Source organism: Podarcis raffonei, chromosome 10 (assembly GCF_027172205.1).
Source record: "Podarcis raffonei isolate rPodRaf1 chromosome 10, rPodRaf1.pri, whole genome shotgun sequence".
NCBI classification, from domain to species: domain Eukaryota; kingdom Metazoa; phylum Chordata; class Lepidosauria; order Squamata; family Lacertidae; genus Podarcis; species Podarcis raffonei.
Genome location: NC_070611.1, coordinates 65,266,309 through 65,289,621, shown reverse-complemented (window position 1 = coordinate 65,289,621; position 23,313 = coordinate 65,266,309). Strand labels below are relative to the sequence as shown.

The 23,313-nt window shown below is 46.2% G+C and overlaps 2 protein-coding genes across 3 annotated transcripts in view; one reads left to right on the top strand and one right to left on the bottom strand.

The window, feature by feature from the left end:
* IRAG2 (inositol 1,4,5-triphosphate receptor associated 2) overlaps window positions 1-2,642 on the bottom strand; it is a 58,990-nt gene extending 56,348 nt beyond the window's left edge. Inside the window, exons 1-2 of the mRNA XM_053406593.1 lie at window positions 2,306-2,642; window positions 359-469 (exon numbers count right to left, since the gene is read on the bottom strand). Of these exons, the coding sequence (XP_053262568.1) occupies window positions 359-469; window positions 2,306-2,642 (448 nt within the window). The remainder of the gene's footprint in view (window positions 1-358; window positions 470-2,305) is intronic.
* An 8,881-nt stretch (window positions 2,643-11,523) lies between these two features.
* SPX (spexin hormone) lies at window positions 11,524-21,707 on the top strand. 2 transcript variants are annotated; one of them, XM_053406991.1, is made up of 6 exons: window positions 11,524-11,653; window positions 14,584-14,664; window positions 15,874-15,931; window positions 19,499-19,561; window positions 19,688-19,774; window positions 20,856-21,707. In XM_053406991.1, exons 1-6 carry the CDS (start codon window positions 11,648-11,650, stop codon window positions 20,912-20,914), a joined length of 354 nt encoding a protein of 117 aa, XP_053262966.1. In that variant the 5' UTR covers window positions 11,524-11,647; the 3' UTR covers window positions 20,915-21,707. The 2 variants fall into 2 exon arrangements, with proteins under 2 accessions (XP_053262966.1, XP_053262965.1); XM_053406990.1 differs by having other exon boundaries at window positions 20,853-21,707.
* Window positions 21,708-23,313: the final 1,606 nt, after the last annotated feature.

Here is a 23,313-nt window from a genome sequence, read left to right as displayed (position 1 = left end):
AAAAGCAGAAATACTTCCAGGTCAACATACCTTGATCTATGTCGACATCTACCAGGGGAGAAGTGGGCTTCCCCAGGAGACATGGTCAGTCACCAGTGGGGGCTGAAATTCCTGGCTGGCCCCATGAAAAAATGGCACTGCCCTAATATGGATTTGTATATAATAGCATTATCCAAAAAATGCCACACAGGTCCCCAGTGACCCCATTCCAAGCACACTGGACCCCTGGAGCACTTAAGGCTCAGAGAATTTGGACATGCTGAACACTATTTTATGGAGCAAATTAACAAATAAACAAATACACCTGTAAGCTTCCAACAGTTGCAAGAGAAGGTTTTTGGTGCTGGTGTTTTTTTACCTCTCCTTTCTATGTCGCAAGCAGAGAACATAGTAGTCAAAAGGTCTTCCTCACAGATCAGGCTTACTTCAGCGCTTTCGTCATCTTTGTTCTCTGCTGACAGTCTCCATCCTACAAAGGGAAAGGGCACTGACAGGAGATTTGTTTTCCATGCAGTATTACGAGTCTCGATTACCAGGGAGCCTGCAGCAGGGCTACAAGTTCTGTACACGGTTTGTTCTGGACCCGAAATAAAAGTTGCGTCAAAAATCCAACAAGAGTTTTAGATTCCTTGAATTGCATTTGAAGGCAATGTTGCTTTTTTTTAAGTTCAGCTCTGAGGGATACTTTAAAAAAGCACTAGATGTTTAAATACTAGCTACTCTCTTACGTAAGACCATAAGATGAACTCTTCTGGATCAACAAACAATATTTTTATTATTCATATGTGTCACCCATCTGACTGGCTGCCCCAGCCACCCTAGGTGGCTCCCAACAAAATATTAAAAACACAATAAAACATCAAACATTACAAAACTTCCCTATACAGGGCTGCCTTCAGATGTCTTCTAAAATTTAGATAGTTGTTTATTTCCTTGATATCTGATGGGAGGGCGTTCCACAGGGCGGGTGCCACTACCAAGAAGGCCATCTGCCTGGTTCCCTGTAAGCTCACTTTTCTCAAAGAGGGAACTGCCAGAAGGCCCTCGGAGCTGGACCTCAGTGTCCAGGCTGAAAGATTGGGGGTGGAGACACTCAGTGCTATTTTCTAGAAAAGGAGGTGCCAGAACTCACCATGAACACCTCCCTTGCTCTCTTATAATGGCAATGGCACACACCTGAGAGGTGCCAGAACTGATTATACAGGGCTGAGGACGTTTAGGCCTTTAAAGGCCAGCACCAACACTTTGAATTACGCCTGGAAACATACTAGAATCAATGTAGTTCTTTTAGGACCAGTGTTCTATGGTCCCAGTGGCCACTCTCAGTCACTAGTTTAGCTGCTACATTCTGGATTAGTTGTGGTTTCTGAGTCACCTTCAAAGGTAGCCCCATGTAGAGCGCATTGCAGTAACCAGAACATGTACCACTCTGGCAAAACTGGTAAAGGACCCCTGGACGGTTAAGCCCAGTCAAAGACGACTATGAGATGCAGCGCTCATCCCACTTTCAGGTCAAGGGAGCCAGCGTTTGTCCACAGACAGTTTTCCGTGTCATGTGGCCAGCATGACTAAACGACTTCTGGCAAAACCAGAGCAGCGCATGGAAACACTGTTTACCTTCCTGCTGCAGCGGAAGGTATCTATTTGCACTGGTGTGCTTTCAAACTGCTAGGTTGGCAGGAGCTGGGACAGAGCAACAGGAGCTCATCCTGTCACGGGGATTCAAACTGCCGACCTTCTGATCGGCAAGCCCAAGAGGCTCAGTGGTTTAGATGACAGTGCCACCCGCATCCCTTCTGGCAAGACAATACACAGGCAGATAGGGGCTGAACCGGCTTACCAGTTGGAGCTGGTAAACAGCTGCCCTGGACACAGAATTAACCTGTGCCCCCATGGACAGCTGCGAGTCCAAAATGGCTCCCAGGCTGCGCACCTAACTCATGACCCCTAGCAACTAAGATTTTGAAGCATTTACATTTTTGCCATTCTTTCTGCGAGTTTGCATTTTGTGCCAAAGTCTTTGACAGGAGCAAGCATCCCCCAACTTATTTTGAAAGAACCGGGCCTTTTGCCCTTTCCTTACCCAAAGAGAGTCTCTTGCTGACAGGAGAGTTAAGTTCACAGGCAGACAAATTCGGGCTTGAGGTGATGTAGCCACATTCCTGAGAAGGTGCAGCCCTCTGCTCTGCACTGGGGGAACCAGGCAGCTGACTGGCGGAAGTTTCCCTGCGTTTGGAAAAGCAAGGAGAGTTTACTCCCTGGCCTAGAAAAAGCCACGACTTGTTGGTTCTCTCTTTGTTTCTACCAGCCGAAATGGACTCTGAGCGGATGTCCGAGAGGCGCCGGTGACTCGGTGACGCCGCTTGCCGACTCGGGGAGAAGACATTATCGCTGAAGGGGCTCAGCAGGTTGTCGTAGCCCTGGGCATTGCTGTCACTCGCTTTCAGGGTCCTTTTCTTCAAGATCTCCTCCAAGTTCTTCTTCACGTTGCCCTGTGGGCTGTCAAAGTTCTTGGACTGGAATTTTGGGATCTGCAGTGCAGGATTGGAGGCCTGGTCCTTCATGTTGATGTTCTGGAGCTTCCGGCAAAGGCTGTCGACGGGGTGATGGTGGCGTTTGTCGCGACTGCTTCCGGAGGACATTTCTCCCCTTCTTTTCATCCGTTTCTTTAACAAAAGGGAACTGCAAAACAATGGATTTCATCTTCCAATGCAAATTATTGCTCTGATATTAGAGTCAAGTACAGTGGTACCTCGGATTACAGACACTTCAGGTTACAGACTCCGCTAACCCAGAAATAGTGTTTCAGGTTAACAACTTTGCTTCAGGATGAGAACAGAAATCGTGCTCCGGCGGCGCGGTGGCAGCTGGAGGCCCCATTAGCTAAAGTGGTACCTCAGGTTAAGAACAGTTTCAGGTTAAGAACGGACCTCCAGAACAAATTAAGTTCTTAACCCGAGGTACCACTGTAAACCCACATAAATTCTTTCAAAAAAAGAGGGTCCCTTCAAACAATTTTTTTTTGGGGGGGGGAGTGTGTATACATTCTGCAACCTGTCATTCACACAATATGAGTTCACTGGCTGTGGGTTTAATACAAGCTGTCCACACGCCATTTTGTTAATTGTTCTCTGATTCTTCTCCAACGTTACCATGTTATTGCTGTCTGGAGCAGCACTCTTGCACTACAGTGGTACCTCTGGATGTGAACTGGATCCATTCCATTCGCATCCTGAAGCGAATGCAACCCGCGTGCACGGGTCACGATTCGCAGCTTCCACACATGTGCGTGACGCCATTTTGAGCATCTGTGCATGCATGAGCGGCGAAACCCAAAAGTAACACGCTCCATTACTTCTGGGTCACCACGGAGCTTAACCTGAAGCGACTTCAACCCGAGGTATGACTGTACAGCACAACCAAAAACAGGACAATTCCCTCCCACCCCAGAACGTCTGTGGTATAAAAAGTTACGGGATTTCTGCAGGAAGCTACAGGACATACAGCTGGAAGCTTTTCTAGGTACAAACAGCATCGAAAGAGGAATCAATGTCATTGATTCAACGCTGGTTTAATTTATTGTTATTTATTTCATCCATTAATTGCTTCTTACTTGGAGAGCCACTGCCAATCAGAGTTGCCAGTATGGGGGCAAATGGACAACGAGTTTTGATCTGACCCAAGCCAGTGTCCTATGTTCCTCTCAGTCTCTTTACATTTACATTTCCTACATACATCAGAAAGAAGCAGTCTTCATCCTACGAGACCAGGGTTTCCCAAACTTGTTTTTTGGACTACGACTCCAATCATCCTCAGCTAGCAGGAGCAGTGGTCAGGGATGATGGAAATTGTAGTCCAAAAAAACAGGTGAAGACCCAAGTTTGGGAGACCCTGTACTAGACAGCGATTTTACTGCCAGAGATGGAATATACGTTTCAATAATATATCATTAATTTGTTTTAAAACATATCATTTTTATATAAAGAAAATCATTTTAGAAAGGCCTTTCATTTACACTGGAAACCAATAGTCAAAAATCACTATTTACTTAAAAATCAAGGCATCCAAAGTATTTGTAGCAAAACCTACTCTGCGTCTTCCTCCTTTAAGAAACTATTTACACCCTGCTTTCCCTGCAAAGAACTCAACATAGTGCAAGAAGCTTCACCCCCTCTCAGCCCCCCAAGGTCATCAACAAGCTTCATGGCTGAACCTAAAATCTCTCCCACCCTAGTCTTACATTTATTCTCAATAAGTAACTACAAGAGATAAGAACAGCTTTCTCAACTAACACACAGTAATAAATATTTTAACAAGGAATCTTCCAAAGACAAAGCAAACTAGAGAGGGTGATTTATCAGACCAAAATAAATCACGGTCTCTCCTGGCTAAATTAGGGCAGTCGAGATATATATATATATATATATATATATATATATATATATATATATATGGTAATTAAGAGAACATGCTTGCAACAATGTTAAGATACTTTAAGAGGAATAAAACTAAATCTCAAATAAGTTTGGCGGCCCAACCAATGTAACTTTCTTATACCATAATCCAGACCAGAAAAAAGAAATAACACAAACCTTTCAGTTCACAACAGGAAAGATTACATACGAGAGAGAGCTTTGGTTCTTTTTAACTTCATACCTAAAATAGCACAGAAGGGAGACTTCCCCACCCCTTGTCAAACTTTCTCCTTTAAATTAAGTAAAACAAATAAAACAAAGTTCAGGAGAGAAAGAAAACACTTTTAAGTTTCTCTCAGCCAAAAGGTGGCAGAACCTATTTTCTTTTGCTTTTTTTCTGGCAGTGAACTCCGGGAGAGGGGCCTCAACTAAAGTCAGGGCAGCCCCAGCTGTGAAAAATCACCTGACCAGAAACACCTGCAATGCGTTGGGTGTTTTAATAAGCAACCGTTGCCAGCTACTATTATCCTCTGTCCATGAATCTTTTCCCTTCCTCCTCTCTGCATTGGTTTGTTATCCGCCGAGTGCCTTCTGTGGCATTACTAACGAGAGAGATTATCATTTAATGCGAGATCCGGGCAGTTCCCAGAGCCTGCAAATTTGTCTTAGATCACCCTGGAGAACCAAGTTGTGCCAAGTTGTGTGCAAACCCAGAATCATCAGAGCATTGTTTTAGCCTTACTCAAACAGCAGCAAGCCACGCTTCAAGTGCGTAAGCCACCAATCCCCTTCTTAGTGCTATGCTGTGAATATCTGCAGGCCGGAATTCAACAGGCAAGTTGAAAAGCTATATCGGTTGCCTTTCTGCCTGTCAGCTCACATAACCGTTGAAGGCATTGGGGCAGGGGAAAGGAGATGCAGTATATTTATTCCCTGCTTTTGTCCTCTGATAGGATCCATGCCCTTATCACAAAGGGAAAACATGTACTTGCAGGGGCTCCTTAACAAAAATATGTGTATATTTAATACTGAAACTAGCTTTTGGAAGGGACCCTGCTATTTCAGTTATCTGCCTCCTAGCCAACTGGGGTGGATTCTGCTGCTAGATTTCTTCCTGTACTTTGAATGGCTGTGTGGCAGGTTGAAATTCAGCAGGAGAAGCTTTCGTCTTTGCTGCAGGGGGGGCAGGCTTCACCTGTTGAATTTTATGCCTGTAGAGAGGTTTGCCAAAATCACAGGGGCTGTTATGTACTGAAGTTCTCACCCTGGGCCAGCAGGGGGATACTGTAGATAGTTTTCACTCAGGTCCACATATGCAAATAAGGAATTGAAAGTGACATTCAGTGATTGGATAGTTACAGAAAGTTGTTACTGTTATTTTGTAGTTGAGCTCTATATAAGCAGATTGGCTGAACCCTTCAGCCCAGTTCTGTTCTGGGCCTGTGAATAAACAAGAGCTGTTTGAAGAATCGCTGTGTCGTCTGATATGTTGACCCACAACTTAACAGGGGCCTTGCCAGATGCATGGAGGCAACTTTATTCATTTTTAAGGGGCAGCAGTGCGCCTGATTACATTTTCCTTGGGACGCTTTGAGAACCGGGTTCCATCCATGAAGGTCTGTCTGGTTGCCGTAAATGTGATCGGGAAGGATTGAGAGGGGTCTGGGGAGAAACGACTCTGCTGTACAAAGGTAAAATTTACATTCATTGCCCCTCCCACTTTTGCTTCTGGCCCTAATCATCCCTTGCGTGTGGCCCCCAGAAGATTGTGCTGAAGGTAATGTAGCACTGGATTAAAATACAGTGGTACCTCGGGTTACATACGCTTCAGGTTACATCCGCTTCAGGTTACAGACTCTGCTAACCCAGAAATATTACCTCGGGTTAAGAACTTTGCTGCAGGATAAGAACAGAAATCCGGCTCCGGCGGCACGGCGGCAGCAGGAGGCCCCATTAGCTAAAGTGGTGCTTCAGGTTAAGAACAGTTTCAAGTTAAAAACGGACCTCCGGAACGAATTAAGTTCTTAACCCGAGGTATCACTATACAGTGGTACCTTAGTTCTCAAACACCTTGGTACTCAAACACCTTGGAACCCAAACACTGCAAACCTGGAAGTAAGTGTTCCAGTTTGCGAACTTTCTTCAGAAGCCAAACATGCTCCGTTTTGAGTGTTACGCTTCAGATTTGAGTGCCATACTTCCGTTTTGAGTGTTATGCTGAGGTCTGTCTGTTTTTGCTATCTTTTTTGCGTTTTTGTTTTTGCAGCTCTTTTTGTTTTGTTTTTGTGACTGTGTGGAACCCAGTTCAGCTGCTGATTGATTGACTGTGTGACTGCAGGACATTGTTTATTGCTTTCCCTTTATGGATCAATGGTCTCGTTAGATAGTAAAATCCACGTTAAATTGCTGTATTAGGGGTTGTTTTTAAAAGTCTGGAACAGATTAATCTGTTTTGCATTGCTTTCTATGGGAAAGCATGCTTTGGTTTTGGAACGCTTTGGTTTTGGAACAGACTTCCGAAACGGATTAAGTTTGAGAACCAAGGTACCACTGTAAAAAACAGATGAGGAAGCTGTGGCTCCCGATCACTGAAATGCAGCACTGCCTGTGAAAACGTCTGGCACAAAACATCTGGTGGTCTTTCAGATGCCACGGGCTCTTTCTGTAACATTGAAGTTGTGTAATGCTTTCTGAAAACAAATGTCTGCCTATTGATGGAATGGAAGGGTCTGTAGAACTCACCTTAGCTTGGGTTCACCATTTTGTTTCCAAGCACCTGTGACAGCTCGCTCTGTCGCATGGCTCATTTCTTGACTGGAAGATGAGGCCACATGATGCCGGTGCCATTTAACGGAGCGGCTCAGTGCTGAGGCCTCATCAATGTCCCCTTGAGGCTGCTGTGCCCTCGATGGTGGGGACAACTCTTTGCTCTGCCAGGTTCACTGAGGCAGGAGAGAAGGTCAGATAACGCTCTCGCCTCAAGGGAATCTGCCATTGCAGGAATGAAGTCAGAAGGGGGGGAAAGGAGAGGGAAACATGACTCTGTTTGTGTGTTCCAGGGGACACATGAAACTCCTTCATCTAGGGCAAATGTGGGGAACTTCTGGTCTGCCCGACGTTGCTGGACTACAAGCCCCATCAGCCCCAGCAAGCATGCCCAATGGTCAGGGATGATGGGAGTTGTAGTTCAGTAACTCCTGGAGGGTAAAGGTTCTCCTCACCTGATTTGGGGTTTCCTCACCCCACTGCAATGCCCAGCCGGGGCAGAAGAAGGGGGGTATGGGCCGCCCCGGGTGTCACCACTGAGGGGGGTGACAAAATGCCGGACAGCACTCACTGCGGGGCCTGCAATGCACCCAAGCCATGCATCTCTCCTGGGTATGCTGCCCCAGGTGCCCGATTGGCTTCCTCCGCCACTGTGCCCAGCACTAGGCATGATGGCTAATATGTTCAACCTTCACAGCCAGAGGCTGTATGCCTTTCATAGTGGGGGAGGAGAGCTGAAAATAATGTCAATATATTTCACATCTGGCAAACAATGCAGACTTTTGGTGTCCGATAGTCCATGAGTAGACGAGTCTTAAAAGCCCGGGACACAATATAATCATCATCATCATCATCATCATCATCTTCCAACAAAGATTAAAAATACATTAAAATGTCACACATTAAAAACTTCCCTGAACAGGGCTGCCTTCAGATGTCTTCTAAATGTTAGGTAGTTGTTTATCTCTTTGACATCTGGTGGGAGGGCGTTCCACAGGGCAGGCGCCACTACCAAGAAGGCCCTCTGCCTGGTTCCCTGTAACTTGGCTTCTCGCAGTGAGGGAACCGCCAGAAGGCCCTCGGCGCTGGACCTAGATGGATTGTTGACCTGATCCAGCAGGCTCTTAACGTTCTTAAGGACAGAACTTCCTTTCCCTCTGTCCCCCTCACACACACCGTGCTCCCTAATCCATTCTTGGTTTTCTCTCAGCCCTCCAGATGTGGGGGAACAGGGGTGTGCAGGGAGAAGAAAGGAAGTGCCATGCACAAGTTCTTACACCAATGGGACAACTTAGTTGCAATCATCCTATTGTCTCTTACCAATGCCTTGTTTCCTATCGAGATCTTGAAAAGACCAGATCAAGCTATTATTTGGGCATACAGTGGTACCTCAGGTTACATACGCTTCAGGTTACAGACTCCGCTAACCCAGAAATAGTGCTTCAGGTTAAGAACTTTGCTTCAGGATGAGAACAGAAATCGTGCTCCGGCGGCGCGGCAGCAGCAGGAGGCCCCATTAGCTAAAGTGGTGCTTCAGGTTAAGAACAGTTTCAGGTTAAGAACGGACCTCCGGAACGAATTAAGTACTTAACCTGAGGTACCACTGTACATGGGCACATGTCTTGAGTGTGGGTGGGAACTGATCTTTGTTCAGAACGACCTTCCAATGTTTCAAAAGGAAATTAACATGTTCCCTTCCCTTCCGACAGCTCCCGTTGACGAGTTCTGGTCCAAGGGAAGGCATGACCTAAAAGCTGCCATTTCCTGTTTGACTGGACATAGACGAGACATCAGTTTTGCCACATAATCGATATTGTAGAGTCAGCCTTGAGAAGAGAAGATCACCAGATCAGCAGGACCTCTTGTTAGAGGAAACTCCAAGGGTGCTTTGCTCGGACTGAAAGACCTTTGAAAGGGCAGCGCTCAGTCTGACTTGACATGGCCTATCGCAGAGTCCCAACTGCTGTAGCTGAACTTTGGGGGCAATTTCTTCATCGCCAGCTAAGCTTTCGGGCAAGTATCCCACAAGCCCCGTCGAAGGTACACATCTTTCAGTCTGTAACCTTCGTCGTATTCCGAAGACGCACCTCTTTGCCCTGACCTTTGACACCTGATATATAAAGACTTTTAGAAGCCCCCCTATCCTCTTGACTGTTGCTGTTTTTAAGATTTTGTTTTAATTGGTGTAACCCACCCTGGGACCTTATGGCGAAGGGTAGATAAGAACTCTAACAAATTGGAAGAAATGCTTTTCAACCCATGATTATTGGTTGTTGAATGTCTGCAAGTTGTGTTGACGTGAAAATTGAGAGGATGAAGAGATGTGCTGGGTGCGAGGAAAGCGAGATGATTGAATGATTAGGACTACATTTTTATAGTTTCCAATTTATAATAATAATAATAATAATAATAATAATAATAATAATAATAATAATAATAGCAGCTATGGTGGCTCATTTACCGGAAGTAATGTATTAAGCGTTAACTCTGGAAGTATATACCGTACAGTGGTACCTCGGATTACAGACACTTCAGCTTACAGACTCCGCTAACCCAGAAATAGTGCTTCAGGTTAAGAACTTTGCTTCAGGATGAGAACAGAAATCGTGCTCCGGCAGCGCGGCAGCAGCAGGAGGCCCCATTAGCTAAAGTGGGCTTCAGGTTAAGAAGAATTTCAGGTTAAGAACGTACCTCCAGAACGAATTAAGTACTTAACCCGAGGTACCACTGTACTTGATTCTGACCATACTAAGTCCCCTGGTGTATATTTGAGGGCCGTGTTCCAAGTTATAGAGAACCAGGCAGAGGGCCTTCTCGGTAGTGGCACCGCCCTGTGGAATGCCCTCCCACCAGATGTCATAGAGAAAAACAACTACCAGACTTTTAGAAGACATCTGAAGAAAGCCCTGTTTAGGGAAGCTTTGAATGTTTAATAGACTATTGTATTTTAATATTCTGTTAGAAGCCGCCCATCTGGCTGGGGAAACCCAGCCAGATGGGCAGGGTATAAATAATAAATTATTATTATTATTATTATTATTATTATTTTATATATCTAGTCCAGCATCGTGTTCTCCCAGTGGCCGACCTGTGCCTGTGGAAAACCCACAAATAGAATTTGGACTGCTCTCCCCTCCTGTGGTTTTCAGAAATTGGTATTATCTATAAGCCCTAGTACCTCTTGGTACCGCCAAGACCATATAACACGAGTCCTGAAAGACCTACATTGACTCCCAGTACGTTTCCGAGCACAATTCAAACTGCTGGTGCTGACCTTTAAAGCCCTAAATGGCCCTGGCCTAGTATACCTGAAGGAAGAATTATTATTATTATTATTATTATTATTATTATTATTATTATTATTATTTCAGCAGTTAACCACTACAGTGGTACCTCTGGATACGAACGGGATCCGTTCCGGAGCCCCGTTCGCATCCAGAAGCAAACGTAACTAGCGACGGCACATCTGCGCTTGCACGTGTCATTTTTCGCCGCTTCTGCGTATGCCCGTGATGTCATTTTGAGCGTCTGCGCATGCACAAGCGGCGAAACCCGGAAGTAACACGCTCCGTTACTTCCAGGTTGCCACGGAGCGCAACTCGAACGCGCTCAACCCGAAGTGCATTCAACCCGAGGTGTGACTGTACAGGTGAACGACCAAACTTTGTGAGAGCTTCATTAGCAGGGATTGGCTCTGAGCGCCACTCAGCAGTAGCGAATGTGATGCCTTCCAGATAGTTCAGGGATAGGGGACTTGTGGCCAGCAGGATATTTTGGGACTCCGACTCCCATCATCCTTGGCCATCAAGGCCAATGGTCAGGGATGATGGGATCTGTAGTCCAGCGAAATCTGGAGGATGCCACATTGGCTGCCCACAGTATAGTTATAAGGAGATGTTTCACTGATTCTTGATTGTTGGAAGAGAGTATTGCAGTGTTCCTTGCAAAACGACAACTGCTCTGCTTAAAACCAGGCGCTCTTGACTAAGGTCATGATGGGGATAAATTGCTACCTTGTCGCAGGGTCACCTCCTTTTATCACAGAAGGAAAATTCCCATGTTATGGCCAATCATTTATACCTGCCTTGCCTGCGAAGGTCTTGATCCTTCGGCCAGAAGGGTGATGTCTTTGTTGCTGGGTATTGATGCTGATATATTCACGTAGCAAGTGTATATATGTCAGATTTGTCCATCAGATTCGTTCATTTTGGGGTGACTTCCCCCCAAGCTTTGTAAACATCCTCCCCCCCACCCACCCCATCTCCAGAAGACGTCAGTCGTTTCCAAATCTTCCTGTCTGGGCTTGACAAGTGGTCCTTTTTGAATGCTGTTCCCTGCCTCCGAAAGGGGAGGGCATCTCTGTACAGAAGACTTAAATAGGGATTCCTACATGACGAGCACATTGTACGTTGCATGGAAGGTATTCCACAGCTACCAAAGGCTTTGGCGCATCAGGAGAGCTGAGCATGAAGGTATGTGGGAACGGCAGTCATTTCTTCTTGGTTTTGAGCTGATCTCCTTATAGCTGCTAAGAATTGCAAGGGATGCCATGCCCTATTCTCGCAGTTCAAAATGTCAGAGCAATTGATCACGTATAGAAAGCTCATAAATCTTCTGTAGCAGCACAAGGTGATCTTAGGGCTGTGTTTAGAAACCCCAATGAAATGTGGAGATTCTCACCTCACCACACTTATGATTGGTTTTAGTGTCTGCCTGCCAATAGGATGGCTCCAATAATTCTTTCAATTGAATGTTATCTGATTTGATTATACAAATAAACTTCAGAAGACTTTGGGAGGAGGGGGGGGGAATGTAACAGGAGGTTGGATTCTTTCAGATCGCAAGGACGTCTATTATTGTGTCTCTCAGACTAAAGTTCAGCCTCTGAAATAATGTCGACGAAGTGAAGATGGTTAGGATTGCAAAGTCCCGGTTCTTAAGGCTGCAGTCCTTTACCTGGAAGTAAGCACCATTGAACTTAATGGGTTTGACCTCTGAGTAGGCAGGTATAGGAAGCATGTGTCTCCCACTAAAATTAGTTAGGTGTAAAATTTGGCTTTATTGTGTCCAGGAAGGATATACTGTATAATGTACATGCACATGTAGATTTGGATATAGATGCGTGTGTAGAATTATAGCTATATATTAGGTTGGTAATCCATTTACTGAAGTCTTAGTTGATCAATCCCATGATTTTCACTCAATTAAATATGCATGTTTTCAAATAACTAAAAAACAGAGTTTGTTTTGGGGGTGATGCGTACACCCACACCTCATGGTAGGTATTCTCTGCTGTGGAAGAATTTTGAGATAGCCTCCGCCATCCATGATTTTTGTAGAACACTCTTCTCAATGTGATTTTTAAAATCTACTGTCCTATGAATGAGGGGCACCTTTGAAATTGGTCAAAGTTTCTTTGGCTGAGATTCTGTATAGTGAGTCTTTGCAGTGAAATCTTTAATTCTTATTATTATTATTATTATTATTATTATTATTATTATTATTATTAAAGCTGTGGCTGTGAAGGAAGAATTTTCCCCTAAAGTTTAAAACCACTTGACACCACCTGAAAATCTGCATTAATAACTGCATAATGAATTGGTCATGTGATACCAGGTGAATGACAGGTAGGCACCTTCAATGACTGGTCAAACTAGCCCGTGGAAGGTTGGCCAAACCCAGTTTGAAATATACATTTACGAACATGAGTTTGACCAAGCTGTGGGAGGCAGTGGAAGACAGGAGTTCCTGGTCCATGGGGTCACGAAGAGTCGGACACGACTAAACGACTAAACAACAACAAGCCGCCTTGAACACAGTGCTACTTACTTCCAAGTAAACACTGATGGGATAGCATTGCTAATAAACTAACGTTAACACTGTTATTAACTTAAACCTATTGCAAACCCTTTTATCTAGACAAGCCTTCCCAAAGGAGTGATCTCAGCCATGCAGTTTGGATCTGGGCAACTTGCTTGACCTATGTTTACAGATGTTATTAGAGCTGTCACAGAGGGAGGGAGACAAGAGTCGCACAACGACACTCACTCCGAGATACTCTAGGGAAGAACGAGCTGCCGTTTCTCCAGCCCTCCAACCTCTGATATACCTTGTGCTTGCAATTAGATTTCAATTCAATACTGGTTCATTTTACAAGTGCCACGTAACATTCACTCCTCACTTGCAAGGAATTGATCTTTTAGTGTGGTGGCGCCCAATCTGCGGAACTCCATGCCTATTGATAATAAGCAGGAACCTACATTGTACTGTTTCTGGTGCCTGCAAAAAGCATTTTTCTTTAGAAACATGGGAACCAATTCCTAGGGGCTGAGGTCCTTTCACCTCCCTTGGTAGACTATTAGAGGGGGTTGGGCTCCCCCCAAAGTTGATGGGCATTGCCATTCAAATGGTGTTTGCACTCTGTGTCTTGTTGTCAATTATGTGGGGCAGAGTTTATCTGTGTCCCCCCCCCAATATTTTATTCAAATTGACGCACATCCCAGTTTTTTTAATCTGAAAAAGTTGGGTGGTATGTTACACCAATCTTGACTGTACTGGCTGCTAGTTGATTTCTGGGCTCAATTCAAAATGCTGTTTTAGACCTAAGGTAAAGGTAAAGGGAACCCTGACCATTAGGTCCAGTCGCAAACGACTCTGGGGTTGCGGTGCTCATCTCACTTTATTGGCCGAGGGAGCTGGCGTACAGCTTCCGGGTCATGTGGCCAGCATGATTAAACCGCTTCTGGCAAACCAGAGCAGCGCACAGAAACGCCGTTTACCTTCCTGCCAGAGCGGTACCTATTTATATACTTGCACTTTGACATGCTTTCGAACTGCTAGGATGGCAGGAGCAGGGACTGAGTAACAGGAGCTCACCCCGTTGCGGGGATTCGAACCGCCGACCTTCTGATTGGCAAGCCCTAGGCTCTGTGGTTTAGACCACGGCGCCACCCACATCCCTATAAAGCCTTAAATGGCCCAGGACCACAATAACTTAAGGACTCCCTGTCCCCAAGTGAACTGACCCAGACTCTGCAGTCATAACTTGAGGCCCTTCTTTGGATGTCTCCTCCACGTGAGGTCTGGAGGGAGAAAGGGCCTTTTCTGTGGTGGCTCCTTGTTTGCATCTCTTTAGGGTGAAGACATTTCTCTTCAACCAGGCTGACTAAAGATTCCATGGCCTTTTAAATGTGTCTCGGCTGAGGGGGCATTATCGATTTGTTTTGCTTTCGCTTTATTATGTCTTTTGTGTTTTCCTTTGGTATCATTCTGTTGCGAACCGCCCTGCGGTCTTTGAATAGCGGGCGGTATGCAAGTTTAATAAATAAAAAATAAAACAATGCAATAAAATAAACAAGTAACAACGCCGCCATGTTCTCTTGGCCTCTTTTGCCCGCTCCAGGGACTCCACCGGGGGACGGCCACTGCCCTGGCCTTACTGCTCTCTGCTTGTTTCATCACTTTTTCCAGGACTGCTCCTCAGGTAAAGGTAGCTCTGGGTTTGTATTGGCTCAGTCGTACAGAGTGAAACTGTGCTGGTCCCGGGGGGGGGGGGTTACCGTGCAGCGTGGTCTAAGTCCGGTCCTAGGTCGAGGGTAAGGAGGCTGTCCGTCAGGGTCAAAGCGAGGTCCAAAGTGAGGAGTCGGGCGTGATCAGGAACTCGGGAGAGCAGGTCAGGGTGCCGGCAGGAACAGGTTTCCAACGACGTTGCTCCCACAACCTGGGACTGGGCGGGCTGGCCTTCATCTCCTCCGAGGCATAGGGCGGCCCCGGTGCACAGGTGCCTCACCTCCCCTGGCCTGGAGGTGAGCACTCCTCCTGAGAGAACTTAGTTCCCTCCGCCTCTCTGCCCTGAGCCTCTGCAGCTCAGGAGAGGCTGGAGGGTTACTGGACCCAGAGGCAACCTCACCTTCCCCTGACAGGGCTGGGAGAGGAGCACCTGCAGGCAATGGGTCCTCGATCACCTCCGGAGCCAGAGCGGATTCAGCTGGTGTCTGCTCCTGAGGATCTGGCACACGTGAGGGGCCTTCAGATTCAAGCCCCTGCCCAGGCTCAGACGGCCCTGGAGGCGGGGACTCCTCAGGTTCAGCCTCTGAATCAGATTCCCAGGCCATCACAGAAACTTAGGCAGGAGTCCACAGTTCACTGCGCATGATCTAAGGGGAAGAACCCTTTTCAGTCTGAGGCCCACATTCTCTTCTGGGTGCCATACACTGTTGGGATACTGCCGGGGAGACGGGGGGCATCAGGCAGGCCCCCAGATGGCTCCAGCCACCGGCCGGCAGCGGGACAATCACCGGTCTCCCTTGGAACAGCATCAATCAGTGACATGAGCCTCAGATACATTTAGAGACCCGTGCACGCTCTATCAGCAGAGGGCGTAAATCTCCCCACAGCAAAAGAGGCGGACAGAGAAATGTGTAAGCATAATGTACAGCGTTCTATTCAGCATAGTTCAGGAACAAAGGAAAACATGTCTGCTTCCCTTCGTCTCCAGCAAAACAGCCGTAATGCAAAAGCTATATACAAACTGAAGCTCCCAGCAAGCGCTGGAAGTAAACAGGCATGTGACACACAACAGTCATGCTAGTGCCTTTTTAAGGTGGAACGGAACTATATCCTAACATATGTGTAATAATAATAGTTATAATAATCCCTCCCCTTACCACCCCTTTCTTGTTTTGTTCCAAAGGATCACTTCCAAAGAAGAAACTGGACTCCACAAGCAATGCTCTATTTAAAGGGTGCACGTAAGTCTTGATTCCAATTTCTCCTCCTGGGAAGGAGCTTGTTTGGAGTGAATCCTTTCTCCCTGGGAATCCTTTTTTTTTAGTGTGTGTGTGGAGGAAGGGAGTGTTTCTATTTCTCTATAATAATAGTGTTTGTGGAAGGGGTGTTATTAGTTTGTTTTCGTTTTATGTATTTTGTGTTCTCATTCTGCGTTCTTACGTTGTGAACTGGGATCTTCGAATGAAGAGCAGTATACAGCTTCAATAATAATTATTTTTGTGGGTCCAACACACTGGACCAACTTCAATGGGGTGGATTAGGCAATTGGGAACAACAGATAGGCTTGGCTGTAGAGAGTGGTCGGGTGGGGTGCTGGCTAAGGGCCAAGGTGCTCTCAGGGGTCCACTGACCCACTGGCCATCTTGACCCTCCAGGACTCAAACTGGATGCACTGGGCAGACACTGCTGCCCTGAGATCTGTCTAAGCAGTGAAACCCTGGGGTATTGCAGCTGAAGGAATCCTGTTTGTTGCTTCTGCCACGACGGCCTCTCCTCTGCCTTTCTCTTGGGCCTCAGTGGTTAATAATAATAATAATAATAATAATAATAATAATAATAATATTTATACCCCGCCCATGTGGCTGGGTTTCCCCAGCCACTCTGGGTGGCTTCCAACCAAATATTAAAAACAATACAGCATCAGACATTAAAAACTTCCCAAAACAGTTATCTTTTAAAAGTAAAATAGTTGTTTATTGCCTTGACATCTGCTGGGAGGGTGTTCCACAGGGCAGGCGCCACTACCGAGAAGGCCTTCTGCCTGGTTCCCTGTAACCTCACTTCTCGCAGGGAGGGAACCGCCAGAAGGCCCTCAGCGCTGGACTCAGTGTCCGGGCTGGATGATGGGGGTGGAAACGCTCCTTCAGGTATACTGGACCGAGGCCGTTTAGGGCTTTAAAGGTCAGCACCAGCAGTTTGAATTGTGCTCGGAAACGTACTGGAAGCCAATGAAAGATCTTTCAGGACCGGTGTTATATGGTCTCGGCGGCCACTCCCAGTCACCAGTCTAGCTGCCACATTCTGGATTAATTGCAGTTTCCAAGTCACCTTCAAAGGTAGCCCCACATAGAGCGCATTGTAGCAGTCCAAGCGGGAGATAAATAGAGCATGCACCACTCTGGCAAGACAGTCTGTGGGCAGCTTCTCCACCTCATCTGGAGTTACTTCATACCATTGAATTCCACCACGTCAAACACATCTCTTCTAAAATGTGCAAAGATTCCTGCACGGAGTTGTGTTTTCATGCACTCCACTGTGACATCATTGCTAGGGTCTTTGGAGTATTGTCAGGGACCGTGCTGAGGAGGGCTGCACTGAGGAGGAATGGTGGGATCCTGATCAGGATCCCGAATCTTCCCAGGAGCAGGGAAGTAGTATAGATTTGGAAGAGTGGTTTGCAGAGGGACATAGTTCAGAAGGCAGAAGCTGAGAAGTACTGGGTGGGGAACAGCTAGGAGGAGGAGAACTGGGAGAGAGAGATAGTTAACAGACTCACTGTCACTGGAAAGCATCCATCCACTCAGCCCAAGGTCAAGGAGAGCAGATAAGGTGGCAGCACAGAAAGTACAGTGGTTGCGAGATCAGGCTACACGACATGGTAGTGATGTGGATGACTAGGGAGGAAGTGAGTGGAGCCCTTAATTGGGAGCACCGCCATTCCTAGGAATGGATTCTTTGTTCTCTCACTGAGATCTTTTAAATTTCTAACTGGTAGGAGACTTCTTTCGCTTTGTTCTGCTTATCTATGGCCGAGGGTGGGGGTGGGGGAGAATCCTGACAAGCTAGTATCCCACATTGGCGTTGGAAGTCTAGCAGCCCAGGAAGCAAATTGTATTGAATTCAGTGAGGTTTACTCCCAGATAACAGAGGTTAGCAGGATGTCACAGCCTTCTAAAATCTTTTGAATCCCTTGCTTTATAAAGTTATGATACTTTTTTTGAGCTCCTTTGCTTAGTGCCAGTCACCTCTCCTAAAACAAAGAATCTCTTAACACTGTGATTTTCTCCCAAACCTCCCCAAAGATTCCCCCCCCCCACTTTCCCCTACCTCTTACTCCCCACCTCCCAAACTCTTTGACATTGCAGGAGACTCTTGGGGGCTCTCAGTTCTGGAGCATTTATTTGCCGGTATCTTCTGTGCGATGTAATTGATGCAACAATAGGGCATTTGTTGGGACACACTATTCTGCTTATTGTCCTGAGACAGTTCCCTAACAGTGACCACATTATGACACCCTGGAGGGGTTCTCTTGCAACGTAGAGGAACAAAGCAGCAACAGCCTTAGAACATTTGTGGTATTAAATATTACAGGATTCCATTGGGAGGTTATGGGGCATGTGCTGATTGGAAATGAAGCAGTATGTCTGCCCCGAAACATTTGTAGGCGCCAACAGAATTCTGGCTCATGTATAACCAGGGCTTCTTTTCAGCCGGAATTCAGGTGGGCGTTATTAATAATAATAAAAATTTTTATTTATACCCCGCCCTCCCCAGCCAAGGCCGGGCTTATTGCCATTATAAGAGAACCAGGGAGGGGTTCATGCTGAGGTCTGGTACCTTTTTTTGCTGGAAAATTAGCCCTGTGTATAAAGGTAAAGGTAAAGGGACCCCTGACCGTTAAGTCCAGTCGTGGACGACTCTGGGGTTGCGTGCTCATCTCGCTCTATAGGTAAAGGGAGCTGGTGTTTGTCCGCAGACAGCTTCTGGGTCATGTGGCCAGCATGACTAAGCCGCTTACCTTCCTGCTGGAGTGGAACCTATTTATCTACTTGCACTTTGATGTGCTTTCGAACTGCTGGATGGGCAGGAACTGGGACTGAACAACGGGAGCTCACCCAATTGTGGGGATTCAAACCGCCGACCTTCTGATCGGCAAGCCCAAGAGGCTCAGTGGTTTAGACCACAGCACCACCCGTGTCCCTGTTAGCCCTGTGTATAGCCAGCCCAATACCATCCTGGATGCACAATAAAGAGGATAGGTTTGGAAGACCCCCAGGACTGCAAATGTTGCCCAAGAATTGCCGTATTTTTTGCTCTATAAGACGCACATTTCCCCCTCCAAAAATTAAGGGGAAATGTGTGTGCGTCTTATGGAGCGAATGCAGGCTCCTTGGCTTCAGTGATAGCAATGCGAAGCCTCGGAAGCGCAGTGGTAGTGCTCCCGCCGCGCTCCGGAGGCTTTGCGTTGCTTTCGCTGAAGCCTGGAGAGTGAGAGGGGTCGGTGCGCACCGACCCCTCTCGCTCTCCAGGCTTCAGGGATAGCCGCCTGAAGCCTTCGGAGTGCAGCGTGAGTTCCCGCTGCGCTCTGCAGGCTTTGGGTTCCTTTTGCTGAAGCTGGGAGAGCAAGACTCTGCAGGGGCTCCGTTTCTCCTGCCGCTTTGCTGAAGGGGCGCTGAGCAGAGAGGGGGAGATTTTTCTTTTCTTGTTCTCCCCCTCTAAAACAAGGTGCGTCCTAAGGTCGGGTGCGTCCTATAAAACGAAAAATACGGTACCACCTGGTATTTCAGCTCATTCTCATTGCATTTCAGAAGGCCGTCGGTTCATCTCAGAGGAGAGCCAGAGGAAGGATCTGTATGACAGGCTGCAGCTAGGTAAGCAAGGCTGTGTGTGAAGCAGATTGAAACTGGACACCACCACCACTTTTGGAAAACATGTAAGTGCCTCTGTCTAGTAAAAATGGACCCTAATGTGTATTGAAAATACGTTTGTCTTTGCAGAAACTCGGAGCCAAAACGCAAACCCTCTGACCCTTCCCGAAGCTGTGGCGTTGTTTCTGTCCTCCTTGCAAAAAGCACATGAGGAAGGTAACATCTCATTTCACCCCAGGAGTTCCTTTTGCAGCTTTTTGCTAATCGAAAGCAACTTGCCGCTCCTTTGTCATTTGCAAGGCCCATTTCTTGTGCGATTCCTTCACTGCGATCCGTTGGGTTTTATTACTGCTGTAGCCATAAAATGCACGTGTGCCTGTTGTCATGAGTTTAAAAACCACCCAATAATATGTGTGAGTCGGAAAACGTAAACATTTGTCTCTCGGATAATGTCCCCAGACAGCTTTTAAAAACATAAATGCTAAGGACGCAACTCAGTACTCCATTAAAGGTAAAGGTAAAGGGACCGCTGACCATTAGGTCCAGTCGTGGCTGACTCTGGGGTTATGGTGCTCATCTCACTTTATTGGCTGAGGGAGCTGGCGTACAGCTTCCGGGTCATGTGGCCAGCATGACTAAGCCGCTTCCGGCGAACCAGAGCAGCACACGGAAATGCGGTTCACCTTCCCGCCGGAGCGGTACCTATTTATCTACTTGCACTTTGACATGCTTTCGAACTGCTAGGATGGCAGGAGCTGGGACCGAAGAACGGGAGCTCACCCTGTCACGGGGATTCGAGCTGCCGACCTTCTGATCGGCAAGTCCTAGGCTCTGTGGTTTAACACACAGTGCCACCCGTGTCCCTAAGTACTCCATTATTTTCTGGTAAATGCCAATGAAATCAATGTAGAATGGCTGCCAGTCAGTGTTGACATTGCTGACTCCATCTAAGGAGTCTCATGTTTCTATTTGGGAAAGACCAAAATTCAGTAGAAGAGCGTCTGATGGATTTCATGTAATACATAATTTATTTATTTTGATCCCATTATGGCTTTAGATACCTATTAGGTCCATAAATTACCATATAGCATATATTCAACACAAAAAAACAGTGGCAATTTGTTGTTGACAAAGGACAGCTGGACATATAAAGGGCCCCATTACCTTCAGTAGCTAAGGGACTCATCAAACCTAAATCTGGCCCTGCACAGAGGCATGCATTTTTTTAAATAGTAAAAGTCAGTACTAGGCCATCCTGCAGAGCTCTCCTGAACACTACCACTCTTTGTTCTAGCAGGTGAAGAGGATGCTGAGGAGAAGCCTGGCTACGTTGCTGACGGGCTGCTGAACTGGTGAAAGGTGTTCGAGCTGAGATGAAAACGTCCTATTGCATGTACTTAAAAAAAGAAAAAAGAAAATATCTTCCATAGAAGAAGAAGAAAACTCAACTTTTCCCATTCATCTCGTCCGCCTGCCTGGCCTCAGCTGCCCTCTGAATTGCCCTGTGGCATAAATGCTAAACAATGAAAGGGCACTTTCCAGCTTAGAAACCTATTTTTTACATGCATTTGTTATTATAATGTTCAGCTCATACTATATATATCATGGGCCTTCTGTATGCGTCATGTATTTCCTCCCCTATCCCCACCCTTTGGTTTTGCAAATATCTGAAAGATAAAAGCTGAAAATGACTTGGTCACGCGTGTCTAGGTAAGTAAGACACGGAAACGGAAGTGATGAAAGCTGGATATTTGTAACAAAATAGTATTTCATCCCTAGGGGTCAGTTGCCCAGTTAGCTCTTATTTCCTCTCCAGTAGTTGCCAATTTTGGATGGCGCAGGCTTGTGTCTACACAACATGTGTAGGCTTGGTTTATACAAATTCAATTGCCATGGTGTCTCCCAAAGAATAGTGGGAAATGTGGTTTGGTGTGCGCGCTGAGCGTTCTCCGTTAGAGATCCCTTGCCCGTCTTACAAAACTACAGTTCCCAAGGTTCTCTGGGCTGAGAGAATGACTGTTAAACCAAATAAAGCTCTCAAGTGTATGAATATGTGTGTTTGTGTCTCTGTGTGTAGACACACACACACACACATCACCACAGCATTGACCTTACAGGGTGTATATCTGTGCTGTGGATTCTGGAGTAGGTAAGCAAAAACAACTCCTTTTTCACACCAATGCATAATCAGCTTGTGGAACTCATGGCCACAAGAGCCCCCTGCAGATGCTTCCCCATGAATTCAATGAAGGTATCAAGATCTTACCTGCTAAACATGTCCCCCTCCCTGCCCCAGTAGCTGCACATCGAGTGGTTATGTGAAGGGATCTTATGCACATACAGATCTGTGTGAGCAGAATGTGGGAAGCTCTGAGTGGATTCAGATAACTCTGATGCACGAGGAAGTGGTCAAGCGGTTTCCCTTGTCCATCCTTGCAGGTTATGGGTTTGGCAAAGAGTTCAGAGACTTAAAATATTTTGGATGCCTATCCACGTCAGTGCACACTCCCTCCCTTCCTTGCTGGTTTTTAAGTCTCATCCACTTGCTGTGGATACAAGGCATTGAAACTTGTGTTTAGCCTGTAGTTGTTCCGCACGATTGATGCTTCCTCCATATTTCTGGGTTTCTGTTTTGCATTTTGTTACTCCTCAGTTCAGTAAGCTTTTCAGCGCTATTACGGAACACATCGATTCCAGCTAAACTGTAACCTATTCCTTCAGACCGGGGCGGGGTGTGTGAGAGAGAATCAATATTGCACCTAATTATTATTATTGCATCTGTACTAAAGAATCATTTAATAAAAATTTGGAAACAACTTCACCTGTTCCTTCGGCCTCAAACTTCGCCCTAACCGGAAGCCTAAGACAAAGCAATTAAAAAGCTAAAAGCATAAGCTCAGATTAAGCATCATTTAATAATACTTTTAATGGCGAAACCAGATGAATGCATGTTTAATAAACAGAGGGTGGATCTACACACGGGACGACGACGCTATAAATAAATCAGAAATTAAATTGTTATAACAAAAGAAAAAAATGCTATGGAAAATCGCTTAGAATTTTTCTTTGCTTTCTGGCGCCATCTGGTGTTGTAGGTTTGTAACGCATTCAAAACGCTCTTTCTTTACTAATGTAGCTGGGTCCACTATCTCACTAGTACAGCTATAAAATGGAGCTGGGGTAACTTTCTAGAGGTAAAAGAGAATGCAGGGGCAGGAGTGAAAATTGCCCACTGCCAATTCCACCATCTTAAGAACCTATGAAGAGCGTGCTGGATCAGGCCAATGTCCAGCATCCTGTTCTCACAGTGGCCAATCAGATCCGAGCACAAGAGCCCTCTCCCTTCCAGCAACTGGGATTCAGAAGCCTTTGAATTACTGCAGGCTTCCTCAACCTCTGCCCTCCAGATGTTTTGAGACTACAATTCCCATCATCCCTGACCACTGGTCCTGCTAGCTAGGGAGTTGTGGGCCAAAAACATCTGGAGGGCTGAGGTTGAGGAAGCCTGAATTACTGCCTCCAACCATGGCTAGTAGCCATTGATAGGGATGGGGGGAAATTCATTTGGTTCACATTTTTTTGCGAACTTAACACATTTCATGCTTCCCGAACCAACAGAAAGCTGAAACGCAATGATCCATTGAAATTCACACTTATTTGAATTTTGCAATGCACTTCTTCAACCCAAAAATACCCCCACAAAATAATAATAATAATAAACCTCAGCACAGAAATAATTATACTCATCAAGATAA